The sequence below is a fragment of the Drosophila nasuta genome, unplaced genomic scaffold (assembly GCF_023558535.2).
Source record: "Drosophila nasuta strain 15112-1781.00 unplaced genomic scaffold, ASM2355853v1 ctg18_pilon, whole genome shotgun sequence".
Classification (NCBI taxonomy): domain Eukaryota; kingdom Metazoa; phylum Arthropoda; class Insecta; order Diptera; family Drosophilidae; genus Drosophila; species Drosophila nasuta.
In genome coordinates this window covers 145,207-162,737 of record NW_026869412.1, presented here as the reverse complement: position 1 = coordinate 162,737, position 17,531 = coordinate 145,207, and the positions used below count along the sequence as shown (strand labels likewise).

Below are 17,531 nucleotides of genomic sequence, written 5' to 3'. Positions count from 1 at the left end.
AAATTTAAAATACAAATTCAAAACAAATAAAATCAAACGAAATGCAATGAAATTAAATCCAACAAATTTCTGTATGTAAACAACACACCTTGTGCCTTCTGTACACACACCCACACCTCCTTGTATGTGTGTGTGTGTGTGTGTGTGTGTGTGTGTGTGTGTGTGTGTGTGTGTGTGTGTGTGTGTGTGTGTGTGTGTGTGTGTGTGTGTGTGTGTGTGTGTGTGTGTGTGTGTGTGTGTGTGTGTGTGTGTGTGTGTGTGTGTGTGTGTGTGTGTGTGTGTGTGTGTGTGTGTGTGTGTGTGTGTGTGTGTGTGTGTGTGTATGTGTATTGCCTTTGCCTGTGGGTGTGTGTATATTGGCCCTTTCGTACGCCACATACACTTCGTATAAAAAAAATGCAACACATGTTATATATTTGTATATTATCGTATCTCAAATCAATCAATCAATCAACTAACCAACCAATCAACGACCAATCAACTAATCAATCGATCAAACATGCCTTAAACGTATCGAAAATGATGTTCTGTAAAAATGCAAATATGATTTCACAATCAAAATCATATGCGCACCATTTATAACGCTTCAATCAACTCGTCTCAACTCGACTCAACTCAACTCAACTCAAAATCGATGCAACATACTCGACATATATTTATATATATACGTACATATATGTACATTATGTATATGCCTCCTTTTGTGTGTGTATTATGTCTTAATTGAAAATAAACCTAAAAACCCAAACAAAAAATATCTTAAATCTATTAAAACATAATTACAATATGACGCCGCATATATCAAATATAAACCAAACAATAAACAACAAAACAAATCAAACAACTCTTGACCTCGTCGATATCAACCGATGTATAAATTATATAGACGCAAGACAACCACCCTCAAGTACGATCCGCCCTTCTCAAAAAAACCCATACCAAAGGGGTACGGCGGAGCAGCAACGGCGCCCAATCATCATTCCGTCGAAGAAGTCTCATTAGATGGTTCCAGCAAATTGGTGTACGCCAATCAAGCAGGCTTCAGGTGAGTCCAGCACAGATCTATCTATCGCTGCCGATGATCACAATTTCTCCTTCCATTTGATACAGAGATAAGAACCTACATGGACGTCGCTATACGACTGGTGGTGAGGATGATCAATCACATGCAGGTTAATATCCCAATAAATCATCATTTATTAACAACAGACATTACAACTTGATCTCTCTCTACTACTCTATACTCGATATGTTCATGCGCTAGAGGTCGCTAGAGGTCATCTTCATGTACTACATGCATACAAGACTACACTAAATAATACCAAAACAAAACTATCAATAAACTATCGTATATCGTAATGCTATGTATATTAGGTATAACGAAACAACCAAGTCATTGAGACGTTCTTTTACAATACCACTTCAAATATACATAGACTATACACAATATACAACACATCTAACGCATATTTATCTAGAGTATACTTGACCACCACATGCTTAATCGTTTTCGTACTCAGTGACTTTTGCCGTTACCTGTTTACCATTTAATCGTTACCTGTTTACCCTTTGCAGCTATACACAATACATTTATTAAACTTAACTAATCAAACTCAATTCATTTGTAGTTCTAAGATATGTTAGTTGCCTTTATTCTATACTCTATATTCTATACTCTATACTTTATATATAATCTTGGATTGGCTCCACTCGGGAACCAAGCTTAAAGGTTTTTAACTCAGTAACTAATATAATTATTTAACGTTAGTTTTTATAACAGTAACTTTAAGTATACATATATTTCCTTCGTTGTCTCTTTCATACGAGTCCAGACATTCCTTTTGATTTACACACAAAGTTTATCAAACATTAGCGAACCTATTATGCTGTTTTCTCCGTTTCTCTGTTCGTTATTCCTCCAAGCAAGGAATAGTCGCTTTAGTTAATTTCACAAGTACAGATCGCAGCACAACTGCGTATTTTCTTTTATTCTGTGTTACTGCAGCAGCCTAAGAATGTTTTAAATCAATCAACTACCACCATACTTCACCTTTTTGGAGTTATAATTTCGGAGTAGAGCAAATTAAATTCTAAGATCCTAATTACCCGTACATGAGCACAACTTGGAATGATCATTGGGAAGATATTTATTTTATATTCTCGTTTACTAAGAACATTGAAGCGATCAATCTTACTTTAAGTGGTCTGAAGATATCTAAAATCTAATATTAGAGCATTACTGATGCACTACTGTTATGATATAGTACAGACTACAATTATTCAAAAATTTGACAACGAAAATCTTAAAATTGTCTTTTTTCGAATGCAAGCACTATTGAATCATTCGAATTTTTAAAGTTATGTACTCTAATAACTGAAGATTGAATATACATTTCTAAACAGTCAGTAATTTTCAATTGCTGATTCAAAGATTTCAAAAGGCTTATTCAAATATGATGAAGAAATTAGAGCATAAATATTGAAATGCAGCTGCCCTTAAATTCTATTTAAGACATGCTATTTCTTTTATTTTTCTGATAAAAGTCATTACAAATAACAGCTGCATATGTATCTGTATCTGTAACTGTAAGACGTGCACAAATAATTTATCAATCAAATCTCGAGCGTTTTACGCTCTCTTTCGCTCTCTGTCTCGCGTTTTTTCTTGTTCTTTCTCACTCTTTATGTCTGTCTCTCTTTTGTGCTCTCTCGCTTTCTTACTGTGATTCTCTGTATACGTTGAGCTGCTTGCTCTCTCTACTGTCTGACTGTACCAAATTTGTATGTTTTTTTACATGTACATGGAAACTTGACTTGACCAACAACAATGAATGACACTCCGATTGGATGGGACACAGAGAAGGGCATTCTGAAGAAGCATGGCTACGGACTCGTGCACGGCGAGCAGCTGAAGGACAAGTGGTGCGATGACAGCCAATCGGATGAGGTGATCACACAGGATGGCACTCAGGCGTCCACAATTGGCGGCGCCGCCGTTTCGGAGGTGGAGCGCACGCTCAAGTCGCTCAACGGCTACCACGAGGACATACTGGAGGCGCTGCGCAACGCGGCCTCGCACCGCGGCACTGGCACCGGCAACACGCCCGTCGGCAGCGGCAGCCTCAGCGAGGAGATGCTGCGCAAAACACTGCAGGATTGCACCAGCGCCCAGCTGGGCTACTCCGTTGAACCGTACAAGCGAGCGAGTGGCTCCAAGTCTAGTTCGCGCGAGAACATTTGCGACAGCGCGACGGCGCACGCCATTCTCATGGATGGCAGTGCTTCTGGATTGGGCGGTCTATCACTTGGCGCTGATTTGAGCGGTGTGCGGGGCGTTGGCGGTGGCGGTGCCATTGGCGGTATGCCCGGCGCAGGCGGCGGCGGTATGTCGAATGCCATCGGACATGGCGGTGCGATGATGCATCATCATCGGTCGCAGCATCAGTTGCACCAGACAAGCGCAATATCGTTGCAACAGCAGCAGCAGCAGCAGCCAACTGATGACGATGATGCCCCATCGACTGGGCCGCTGCGTATACGCAATCTGGAGGATCTGATCAGACAGCTGGAGCATCATTCGTCGCGTCACATGAGTCCCAGTGGCTCCGAGGATATACGCATGTCGGAGACGGAGGCCGATCGACACTATAGATTAGATAGTTCCGCCGCTTGTAGTGAGTCCTCGCAAGGGTTAGTTTCGAAGTCAATACCACAATAGATATCGATATCGATATCGAATATAATATCGATTACGATAGCGATAACGATTATGTTTTACCCGAAATATTCCCCAGTCCCTCCCTTTAAAAACCCCTCGATGTCACCTCGAGCAATTTGTTGATCGACGAGTCCGATAATCCCGATAGCAGCTGCTTATCATGCATAGGAGTTACACACATTTATTTTGCATCTCTCCAGCCACACATTCACACACACACATCGATACACACAGAGACATTCGTACGTTGCTTGACTTACTCTTAGCGTAGGATTTGCTGCTATTCTTACTCGTATGCGTATACGTAATGTTGTTCGTCGCGAACTCTGCGTGCGTGAGTCTGTCTGTCTGTGTGTGTGTGTGTGAATTGCGATTCAGCCGACAATTTATTCGCATCGTAGCCAGTACTAAAAAGAAAAACGAAACTTAAAATGCTTGTCTTATAACCGCTATAAGTTTTATTTGTAATCGTATTATCACCCAATATATATATATATAATGTGTACATATATATATCCTGATAACTGTAGCGCAATTGCTTCAATCTGGAATGGATATAGCTTTAATTGTACTCTGGCTTTTAACATTTTTCACAACCAAAACATTTTGCAGTCATTGCAACATTCAATAACCGGAAACACATTCACTCACACACATACACACGCACACGCACACGCACACACACACACACACACACGCACAGCCACAAGCATGTGTGCTGTGGTCTCCCTCCTTTGGGGAGCTGCGGCGATTTGAACCGAACGACTTTAGCCAAAACACAACTTTCTATTCGCATTTCTTGCAGGCTTCAGACTGGAATATCTTGTGTGATAAAGGTTGGTCTCCAATGAGCGTTGCCACGCCCACAAATATTAATGTAGTTCCCCTACCCCCCAAATAAAACAAAGTGAGGGGATGTCCCTAGTTCAGAAGCACTTGAAGAAGGGAAAGCTCTCTTCAACTACAAATATACAAAATATAAACATATATAGTACTGTATTCATGATACTCTCGTATTTTCATCAGTTTTCAGTTTCGCATATCTCCAAAACTAGAAAAGAATAGAAATGAAAAGAAAAGCCAATTTCCCTTGGGCTGGTGTTCGGGATTTCGTCTCGGTTATCTTTTGGTTTCAAAACTCAAAAAATTAAAAACTCGAAATCGAACTCGAACTTCTTGTCCTGTCCCCCACACATTCTTAATATATGCTTTGATTTTGACTTGTTTTCATTTTGTTTCGTTTATATTGTGTTGTGAGTTGGATTTATGATTTCGCTGCTGCGATAACTGAAAGTAAATGCGTGTTTGTTTGTTTGTTTGTTTCGTTTTCGTCCTTTTCTTTGGCCCGCCCGTTTTGCGTTTGCTTTGTGCTCACGTGTTGATGGGTACAGCTCGAATCAGCAAGCAGCTCAATCTCAGAAAACCGCTACAATCCACCCGTCTTACAGCAGCCGTTGTCGGCCCCGCTCTGACGAGGACTCGCGCTTTGCCTACGGCGGACGTTATCGTCAGCCGGCGCCAGCCGCACGCCACACAACGCATCAGTCGCATTCGCCGCATGCATTCGGCCATCATACACACCATTCGCACGCCCATGGACATGCCACACATGGCCCACACTCATCGCACCACTCGTCCCACACGCACCTGCACCAGGATGACGAGGGCATCTATGAGAGCGCCGATCACCATGAGCGCGGCGTCCTCGACACGCGACTAGATCCGCAGGAGACGCCCGAAAGCGAAAGGTAAGTCATCGTCTTTCCGTCTCTCTCTCTCTCTCTCTCTCTCTCTCTCTCGTTCGCGCTCTCTCTCTCTCTCATTCCGCACTTTCAGCCACAAGCAACATGAACCCATACTAGCCTATATATAGATGCCCCCATTTCCATTTCGTTAGCATACCACATGTTTGCGTATCATGCTCTCTCTGTCCCCTGCATCGAATGCATTCCACCTTACAAAAGTTGAACTAGTGCCTGCAGTCCGCTAGCTGCTGGTTCCGGTCACATTCGCACCGTCTTTCTCTTTCTCTCTCTCTCTCTCTTTCTCTCTGCTAGTTCAACTAGTTCTTTTAGTCTGCTTTGAAATCGACCTAGCGCATATACTGGCTCCTAAAACTTTTTCACTGCCTTTCTTCCTTTCGATTAATCAGTAAATCTTCTGATTAGTCACGAAGTAAAATCAAAATGAGAGAAAAAAAGACAAGAAAGCCGCAGTCTGCATTTAATTACTGGGCCAGTAAAATAAAAATACAATAAAATAATATACATACATATATGAAGAATGGCAGCCGTCAAAGATAAATAACTGAATTAGCAATTGGGGTGTACACAATAATTGATCATTGCGGACTTAATCCACTTGCAAGACTGCTGGAACATAACCTCACAATTTATGCTTTCGATCTGAGCTTGCCATCACATCATTTACCATTGCCCATTCACCATTTACCATTGCACAATCATGGGTTATGTAGCATATTTTTTGTCTAAATCTACATCTAAAAATGTAGTTAAAAAATAAAAGTTGTAGTAGAGTTGTGTGGGGTTTGCCTTGAATCCCCAATGTCCGCACAGTTTTGCGAGTGCCTTCGCTTCTGATCTGTAATTTTTTTCTTGTCGACCCGAGGCCAACCAAGCACGAGTCCCACGCCAAGTTATGCTATGTACGTTATGCCACGCCCAGACCACACCCAGACCAGTTCAGTCCAGTCCAGAGCCTAGCTTAGCCTATGGTCCTAAGTCCTGATGAGCCCCCCTTGTGTTCTTACCATGTACCGTTGTTCCTGTTACGATTATTATTTTCTAGTGATGACTTTATTCAAGCTCAACAACAGTTAGCCCGGTGGGCGAGTGAGGATGTGGTATCCGTCGTGGTATTGGAGCAGCCGCAATCCGGCACAATGTCGGATTCCCAACCATCCAGCGGCGTCGGGCCCATGTCAGCGGGGGCTACAACGAACAACGTTATCCACCATCAGCATCCGCACCAGCACCACGGCGATCATCAATCCTCCGCAGCGGCAGCAGCGGCGGCGGCGGTGCAACAAGCAGCAGCCAACAGCAACTCTATAATGGGTATGGGAGTCGTCCCAAATGGTATAAATGTAAGTCAGAGGGACTACTACCCCTCGCCACCCTCAACGGAGACGGAAAGCAGTGGAAGTGTTATCCAACCAGCTACGCGCCGCACGTTGCAGTCACAGTCGCGGGAGGCAGACATAAGCCAACAGCAATTGCAGCTCCATCAGCTGCAGTTGCATCAGCACCAGCATCCGCATCAGCAATATCAGCATCATCATCAGCAGCAGCAACAGCAGCAGCTCCAGCAGCAATCAATCGATACCAGCAGCAGCAACAACAGTCAATCCGGTCAAATAATCGAGAATGGTTGTTACCCGGAATATAAGCATTGACAGTTCCAAAAGCTCTAGCTTAAATCGAAATATTATCGATACTATCAATACTTCTGCTGTCACATCATAAGGAGATGGCAGAGGCAGGCGCAAGCAAATCGTACGATTCGATTTACTCGCAACTATTCACCATATTCAACGTACATCCATGGTCTAACGCTACATACATATATACGTATTTTCTAAACATACATGCATATGGTATACACATACATACATACATACATACATACATACATGTAGATCAATAGGAGATTTATATGTAAAATTCCGATTGACAAAAGTTAACGAACACACTCACTCGTGCACATATGTATGTACATGCATACATAACGGTTCACACTTATTTGAAATTATATGTGAATTAGATTGTAAGCATTTTTATACTTCAAGAAAATGATAATGTAAGAGGAGCATGTGTATATACATACATAAGTACCTCAGACATGATGACGGCGATTCGATTTCGGGGAAGAAAACACACACACACACACTCGCAACACTTGTAAATATACTTACATACATATGAATACAGAGAGAAAGACAGAAAGTTGACTGTCGATCAATTGGTCGATCTTTATCGGAGGAAGAACCATTTGCATTTGTACATAATGAAAAGACACGCGGAGTATTTCGAGTTTTTGCAGTAGATACAAATTGTTAGTCTTAGGCCCATTATGATATTTGTGTATTTATGCGTCATCCAGATGTTATGATATTCGTACGCCCAATGTGTTTCCCCCTGATCGGGCACACTTTTGATAATGACTGATAGATTGTGTGTATATATATATTTTTTTTGTGGCAACAAGTGCTGACAGTTCAGATTGAAGAATAATAACAAAATACCGGCTAATGTTTAAGCTTATTGAATATTACTAGTACATACACCTATCAATAAACGAAACCATAACGATATATAGATAATATTTAGACTAATGATTAACCGGGCAAGCCCTGTAACAATAACAATTATAGACTTACACACAACCTACATACTAAGCAGCATCACAGCATCATAATATTCAGAAGAAACAAAAATAATGATCATGTGCAATAACTCATTCGCCCAGTGTTCAGATGAGGAAAGTTCACTCTCTCCCTCTCCATCTCCCTCTCCATCTCCAACTCCTTTTCCATCTCCATCTTCATCTTCATCTTCATCTGCATCTTCATCTTCATCTTCATCTTCATCTTCATCTTCATCTTCATCTTCATCTTCATCTTCATCTTCATCTTCATCTTCATCTTCATCTTCATCTTCATCTTCATCTTCATCTTCATCTTCATCTTCATCTTCATCTTCATCTTCATCTTCATCTTCATCTTCATCTTCATCTTCATCTTCATCTTCATCTTCATCTTCATCTTCATCTTCATCTTCATCTTCATCTTCATCTTCATCTTCATCTTCATCTTCATCTTCATCTTCATCTTCATCTTCATCTTCATCTTCATCTTCATCTTCATCTTCATCTTCATCTTCATCTTCATCTTCATCTTCATCTTCATCTTCATCTTCATCTTCATCTTCATCTTCATCTTCATCTTCATCTTCATCTTCATCTTCATCTTCATCTTCATCTTCATCTTCATCTTCATCTTCATCTTCATCTTCATCTTCATCTTCATCTTCATCTTCATCTTCATCTTCATCTTCATCTTCATCTTCATCTTCATCTTCATCTTCATCTTCATCTCCATCTCCATCTCCATCTCCCTCTTTCATCTAATTGTAACGCTGCTGGCGTTGATCTTTATTGAGCTGTGAGCACAGTTTCCATATTTCTGAACTAGACCAGCGATCACTGGATCGTGATCGAACGTGAGCGCTGATCTACACTTGGTATGTACACTAGTTAGTTCATTGATGATAAGTGGCATAGTTAGCTTAGGAAGAAACAATTTTGAATGATGAGACAGGATAAGAGAATAGAATTACAGTTTAAAGCAAATACTTACTCTCTTACATACATATATGTATGCATGTATGTATATGGATTAACAAAATGATTCATGTGTTTTTGCAAGCCTATAGAGATATTCACCCGTAGGTCCAGTAACAGCAACAGGAATGGAATGTGGGAATGGAACAATATTTCATTAGTTAGTACGTCAATGATGGATGGATGTTGTAGGAGTTCGACAGAAAGTGCATGTACTTTGAAGAGTGACACACACACACACCCATACACGCGCACACACACGTGTACACACATAGTGAATAGATCCAATTAGTTATAGTCATAAAACCAATAATGATGTAACATAGAAAAAACTTAGCAAATATATGTACATATATACTACTCGTATTGATGAATTCGTACCGAGATATTTGCATGAACCAAAAAATAAGAATAAACAATAACAAAAAAATTGAAGAAAGAAAACCAAACCTATACAAATTTTGTGTGAGAGTGAAGTCTTAACCACGCCCACTTCATTGGTTCTTAGTGTCAATTAGAATGTAGTTTAAACGAGGTGAAGTCTAACGCCACACGTCAAGTTTACAATTCCCAGAGAGAGAGAGAGAGAGAGAGAGAGAGAGAAACTTACTTCCCCTTACTTCGCTACCCGAATAATAATACAACTCGTATCTAAAGAAACTCTTCTATTGCTACTAATCGACTGCAATTGATTGTTAGATTGTCTCATTCATTGATGGATTTGTGTTAATTTCCACTCTGCACTCGGCACGTTTCACACACAAAAAAAAAAGTCAAAAACAAAAAAACCAACATAAAGATATTAAGGAAAAGTTAGAATAATGAACTTGAATTCGAGTTGACCTCAATGCATTTTCTCTTCAGCTTCTGCAGCAATTTCATAGAGTCGGGCGAGAGTGGGCTGGCTTTGCCTGGCTTCCTTTACTGGATGATAATAACTTATGTAGATCGATTCAACGCAATCGGATAGCATTGATATTAGCGACTTTATCAAAGGTGATAAGGAAAGTGCCTTTGATGGTCTTCTCATAGCCATTGTCCACTCTGACTTTTGGCTCGAATGCAGCACAGATAAACGAATAGACAGGCAGACAGACAGACACTTAGACAGATGGACAGGCATATACATACATAAATAATAATATAAATACATATATAGACAAACATATGTATAGACTGAGTCAATAAATTGACTTGATATTTTCAATGTTTTGAAACAATTCCAAATGCCTCCGCCGCGAAGAGAGTTCGACATGTTGTCTCAGTATCATGTAGAAGACAAAGAAGATGAAGAAGATGAAGAGAGTTACCTACACCACAACGAAAAAGTGAAGCAAAACAAATAGAATAGCGATAACGATAACGATAACGATAACGATAAATGAAAATTGACGAATCACTTGGCTTCGATTTCGTTGGCGCTTGCATTTGCCAGACAAGCCTAGATAGATCAATAATCCACATGAATATACGATTCATGATTCATCTATATACATATATATATATTTGTGTATACGTATGTGTTCATGCATGTGCATAAGCATGCATGTGTGTGTGTGTGTGCGTGTGCGTGTGTGTGTGTGTGTGTGTGTGTGTCTGCTACTTTGTGTCCAATGTGTCATTTAGATAAATACGAGGGAGAGTAACATTCGAAACCGTATTCACGACTCAATTGCATGAATGTATGTAACACAAACACCCACACACATTCAGATGCGATGCACACCCTCAGTGATGGTATATAGTATGTACGTATGCATGCCAGACAAATGGACTCGAATGAAAGATCTATTTATTAGGTTCGTATTTCGTATTGAACTAGTCTTAGGCAATATTGGATAAGCAGAATAAAACCGATTGATCCACACATACACAGCTGTGTATATGTATGTATGTATGTAAGCACGTATGTGTGTTACACGTACACAGCACAACACAACAACACACACCCTCAGCATATACTAACAATACTCAGTACTTCTATGTGTACTATAAGTAAGAATGTAGTGCTCTCTAAACTTAAGTCTCTAAATGAATAAGTGAATTTCGAAATGATATTTATTGGTTTTTATTATTGTGAACAAAGTGCAGTGCAATGATGACGTCTGCTGATTATGATATTATCTAAGCTAGATCGATTAAAGCTATTGTTATTTATATATGAATATACACACATACTCACACACACACACATTAGGAAAACCTGCATTGACATTGGAATTGTCTGCATGCAATCGCAAGACAAATGAAAATGGAAATGGAAATAGGTAAAATATTTGGAATATATTAAAAAAAGAAAATAACGCAAAAAAAATCTAGTTAATTAAGTCAACGGTACACAGGAGATTTCTAAAATATGAAAGCAAAACAAAAATGAATATAAAAAAGAGAAAAAGTAAAATTAAGACAAGAAGAAGAACAACAACAACCTTTCAATGTTATCTAGAGATCAAAACTTAAACACGCAAAAATAATAATAATACAGTATTTTGGACAACAATGTAGCATGAATTTATGAATGCTCTACTCACATGCATACACACACACACACACACACACACACACACACACACACACACACACACACACACACACACACACACACACACACACACACACACACACACACACACACACACACACACACACACACACACACACACAAACACCCACACTTGCTTAGAAGAAGCCTCGTTACTCGTCACACTCTTTGCACCAGAACCAAAATGCATCAAACACATTTACAACACAATGCTCGATGATCGTATACTTAAACGTAATCACACACTCAGACACACCCACACACATGCATACTCTTAGTCTAAAGTGAACACAGTAATTAACATTCAAAATCTATCACATATCGTATACCAGCAGGAAGAGCAACAAATACAAAAATACTTCTGATGCTCCTTCTAAGTGTCCCCAGCAATCTTCTGATCCACCATCGCCTGTTCAGATAATACACACATACGTATGCATATGAACAACATGGAACTCACAACAGAACGATCCAATAATTACATTAGATAATCACCAGCAAACGATCGACGCTCGTCTGTCGTTTAGAATATTTGTAATAGCTGTAAAGGGAACAATCACAATCCGAAATAAATACACAGGAGACACACTTGCAAGATCGATCGAATTCAACTCAAATTCCAATATTAATAACAAAGTAAACATAAAAACAGTACAAAATCAATAAGCGAGATGCGACGCGGTGCGTATACTTGATGCGATGTGCGCTCCGCTCGTATATTTAATATTGTTCATGGAACATTTGCTATTCAGATAGAAAGTGAAAGTAAAACGCTCGAAGGCTCCATCAAAAGTTTGGTATGCATATACCACACACACCCACACACATACTTACACTCATATGCAAACACACTCACACACATTAAGCAACCACACCGTATGTTTGTCAAGAATAAAAATTAGATAAGCAAAAATATTGGAGTGAAAGAAAAACCAAATGTTCATTATAATAAACTTTTTTGAAACAATTTCTAAAGAACTGTTAACTGTTAATACAATTAAATAATAACTAAACATAATATAAATATTAATGCGAAAGAAGCTGAAACCAAAGCAAAAAGCAAAAAACCCAAGAAGAGCGACTAACAACTGAGAATTGTATGGGCTTCATAACGATGACATTAATTGATGAATGAAACGGTAAATGTACATAGATACATACACTCATACATACATACGTACGTTCGTATGGATATGTATGTATGTACGTGTATGAATGCGAGTGTAGGCTGAGGAGATTTAAATAATAATAACTTAGCTCTAAGATGCCAATTGGATAATATGGTCTAAAATAATTTAAGTAAAACGTATAAAAATAAAATAAAATTAACGATAAAAATAAAGTGAAACAAAATACAACAAACAGAGCCTAATACAAGCAAGACAAGAAGATACAAAACTCAACAGCCACAACTTTCCAAACTTAAATTGACTACGAAATACAAACTACAAACTAAGAAAGAAGAAAAAAAAAACAAAGAGCTGCTAAGAAAGAGAAATCTTTATGCAGAGGTAGATCTATTTCAACGATCAGCATATACACACAAACACACACACACACACACACACACACACACACACACACACACACACACACACACACACACACACACACACACACACACACACACACACACGCACACACACACACACACACGCACATGCATCATATAGGTTCAGTTCCATCGGAAGATCACTTGCCTCTTCTTCCACTTTCACACTCGCCACTCTCTTGACAGAGATGTCTGTAAGTATGCAACTGAGCAGCACGAGTCGTGCTCACTGATCCTGTGTTACATCCACGAAAACACACACACACCTACACACGCATACACACACCACAAAACAGCCTTGCATGGATCATTTCATTTGCGAGTAAGAACGGGAACTAACAGGTTGTAAGCAACCCTGTAAACAAAGCACAACGAGTATTCACGGGTATTGACAACGTATGAACACACTCGCACACACACACACACACACACTCAGAATAGCGTCACCTTGCGGTTTGAAGAATTTGCAATTTGAAAACCAATTTCTAATCTAAAATATACCCCATCGAAATTGGAAGCAGCTTGATTGAGCCCAACATTGAGTGCTGCACAATTTGTGGTTCTAGGAGTCAGATTATATTTTTGCCTGGCTGAAGAATGCACACCTCAGACACAGTGCTAATTATACTATGTTACATATATATTTATAGAATGTAGAGTTAGGAACGAACTATTAATATCTAAATTTGTCGTGGTTATGTCGTGCTAATCGCCTTTTTTGTTTTACTTGCAGATACTATCGCTAAGAGAGGAACTTTGGACACAGCTTTGTAAAATACACTCACAAAATCGAAAAAAACGAAAACAGAAAACATAACATGAAAGACAACCAAAGCAAAAATGCAAAAATTCATTGAGCATTTTTATTTGGTTTTGATGTGATAAGAATAATAACAAAATAGAGATCGCTATATGAATTGGTTTTCAATTGGTTTCTCGGCTCCATTTTGAGCGATAGTTTATTGTCAAATGTCGAATGTCAAATGCTAAATGCTTGTTGTTCCTTTTGGAAACCAATCCACAAGATGAGCAACAACAGATGGGCATCAACGGCATCGGCAAGAGAGAGTGAATGCAACTCTTGGGCAGTTGGTGCAAGGGAGAAGGACTGAGATCCTTTCTCTCTCCCTCTCTTTTTTTCTGTCTCTCACTCTCTCTTTCTCACTCTCTCTCTGGTTTATGTACATATACCTATAACATTTGTTTCCCTTCAATTATATGATTTGGGACTTTGATGAAACGCCTCCACCACTGACGACGCAAATTCAGAATCAGATTACGCTTCAGCTTCAGCTGGGAATGGAATTACGGACATCCAATTCACAGGCAATGCGATTGATGAATTGATAAATCCTTTTGTGTTGATCACTTAAACGAGTTTATTGAATAAACTAATAAACTATTTATATGCCTAAAATAAAAATACTCAGCAAATGTGTTTTTTCTCTCTTTCTACTACTGTGGGCAAAAAGTAGTAAGACTTTTTAATTTATATTTCGTGCGGAAATCCATTCGCCGAAATATTTTGTTTTTAGGTTGGCAAGACTGTCAGTAACTTCTATGCCAAATATCACATCAAAATAATCATTAGTGTTTAATATATGCTTGTTTTTCTGAAGTACAAAAAGTGCATTCGGCGATTTTTACAATGGGCGGAATCAAATTTCGGGTGCCGAAATGTTCCAAAATGTTGCAAATGGCCTTCGGTGATTCTACCATGTCACAAAAAAATGTTTATAAGTGGTAAAAAGACTTCAAGGAGGGTCAAGAAAGAGCACGTCAAAGTCGTTCAAAAATCAAGGTCATGATGACAGTTTTTTTCGATTTTCGTGGTGTTGCGCACTATGAATTCCTTCCATCCGGCCAAAATGTTAATAAGGACTATTATTTGAACGTTATGCGTCGTTTGCGTGAAGAAATTCTTCTAAAAAGACCAAAATTATAGATCAACAACTGTTGGTTATTGTATCATGATAATGCACCGTCGCATACTGCATTGATTCTTAGTGAGTTTTTTGCCAAAAATTCAACCAATATCGTTCCACAACCACCGTTTCTGCTTGATTTAGCTCCGTGTGACTTCTGGCTATTCAGAAAACCCAAACGATCGCTCCGGGGAAACCGTTTTGAGTCAATTGAAGACATTAAACGAGAATCGCTACGCGCATTGAAGGCTATTCCGGAAATCTACTTTAACAACTATTTCGAGGATTGGAAAAAACGTTTGCGAAAGTGTATTGAGGCCGTGGGGGATTACTTTGAGGGGGACGAAATAGATTTGGCCGAATAAATAAAGAATTTTAAAATTACGAACAAAGTCTTACTACTTTTTGCCCACAGTATTATACTGGCAACCCTTCACAAATGAATTAAGCTTTATTTTCACGGAACTTCTATTAAATTTATGACTAATATAACAATAATATGAATGACAACGTGTTAAGTGTTTTTTATTGCAATCAAAAATAAGAATTTCAATTATTCGTCACATAAGTAAGTATGCCATTATGGTTTATCCATGTATTCTATATACAGTACATAGCAAGTACATATCCAAGGATAAAGCTCAAAGAAACTATGCCATTTCTATAGACTAAGTGTATTCATGAAATCGGTACAAAATTCTTCTAAAGTTACTCAGTCTGCATCTGTTAGGTACAATATAAATACATTAATGTAGACTTCCAACAAAAAGGATCCAATCTTTTAAATAATTGTTTACTGCGAAAACAGTTTGATCGCCATAAAAATAATGATATACAGTATATTACACACACCACACACATATGTTATGTATATTTTGAGGCAAAACAGTTGTGTTGAAAAAATATACTACAAACAATATTTAATACTGTACAACAACTGAATCTGTAGCGTTCGAATGCCTTTATTGTTTTAATATAAATATTTTATGTAGTGTGTTCGTTGAATAATATACTTAGCTCTTATATCTCTTTTTATTTCGTTTACATAAATTTGTCACTTTCTTATAAACATTTAATTTAAGAGCATCTAGAATTTTCGGTGTCAAATCGAAGATTGAAAATCCAGCCAAATTTCTAATTTGCTAAATATAATTTTTGCATTCATAGTTTATAGTTGTGTAGTTAAATTATAATTTAATCTAGAAATCAATCGTACTTATTTCGATCAGAATTAATAATTTTATTTAAATTATTTAAATTAATTTAAAATACTTACAATAATTCTTAATTTATGAATTTTACTTTCATTTTGAAACTTCTAAGCTTCTTTTTTGAAGAACGAGTCTATAATATGGAAATTAGCAATTAACAAACTTATATTAAATTCAATAAAGCCGCATCTGATTTTATCATAATTGTAAAATTGTAATTTCAAAAATAATTTTTATACCCGCTACCCATAGGGTAGAAGGGTATTATAACTTTGTGCTGGCAGGAAATGTATGTAACAGGTAGAAGGAGGCATCTCCGACCCTATAAAGTATATATATTCTTGATCAGCGTCAACAGCCGAGACGATATAGCCATGTCCGTCCGTCCGTCTGTCCGTCTGTCCGTGTGAACACCTAGATCTCAGAGACTATAAGAGATAGAGCTATAATTTTTTTTCGACAGCATTTGTTCTGTTTTTGCACGCAGATCAAGTTTGTTTCAAATTTTTGCCACGCCCACTTCCGCCCCCGCAAATCAAAAAAATCGAATAACAAGCGTAATTTTAAAGCTAAAGTTACGAATTTTGGTATATACAGTAATAACTACGATCAGATAAAAATTGTGGAAGTTATTAAAGAAATGCTTTTGTATGGGCAAAAACGCCTACTTACTAGGGGTCTTAGTTGCTTTGGCTAACAATCTGGTATATTGTGCCGTCTATGGTATATTTTGAATGCGGTACTATATCGATATACCAAATATACCATTTGGTATATTTTTAGTATTTTTACAGTATATTTGGTATATTTTGAGAATAATACCGCAAAATATATTGCTTTTCTTCAAAATGGGTAGGGGTATCTCACAGTCGAGTACACGCGACTGTAGCTTTCTTACTTGTTTAAACTCAATGCGATTTTTGTTTGATTATAATTTAGAATATGAATTGCAAATCCATTTGTTGGTTTCATTTTAAAGAGTGATCGACGTCTTAAGAAACTTTCACGTTTCAATTAAAGCGTTTTGGATACGACGACAATTATTCAATGATCGTCAAATAAGCAGCTATAATACTTATTGTACATGGCGCAATAAAAACACAATATTTGTGAACAAGTAAGAAATCTACAGTTGAGTATGCTCGTTATACCAGATTGTCAGAGATCTCTGAGATTTACACAGGCAGACAGACATTGCAATAATATATATATTTTATGGGGT

General features: G+C 38.2%; 1 protein-coding gene across 21 annotated transcripts in view; it reads left to right on the top strand.

Moving 5' to 3' along the window:
* LOC132797745 (zinc metalloproteinase-disintegrin-like protein F1) overlaps positions 1 to 14,598 on the top strand; it is a 62,168-nt gene extending 47,570 nt beyond the window's left edge. For 9 of the 21 annotated variants that reach the window (XM_060809502.1, XM_060809505.1, XM_060809499.1 and 6 more), the window contains 5 exons: positions 887 to 1,045; positions 1,111 to 1,172; positions 2,859 to 3,690; positions 5,110 to 5,466; positions 6,527 to 8,393. In XM_060809502.1, the coding sequence (XP_060665485.1) occupies positions 887 to 1,045; positions 1,111 to 1,172; positions 2,859 to 3,690; positions 5,110 to 5,466; positions 6,527 to 7,133 (2,017 nt within the window). In that variant the 3' untranslated portion in view covers positions 7,134 to 8,393. Of the gene's footprint in view, positions 1 to 886; positions 1,046 to 1,110; positions 1,173 to 2,858; positions 3,691 to 4,523; positions 4,853 to 5,109; positions 5,467 to 6,526; positions 8,394 to 13,906 lie in introns of those variants that run through there. The other 12 variants (XM_060809520.1, XM_060809519.1, XM_060809517.1 and 9 more) reach the window with 8 other exon arrangements.
* Positions 14,599 to 17,531: the final 2,933 nt, after the last annotated feature.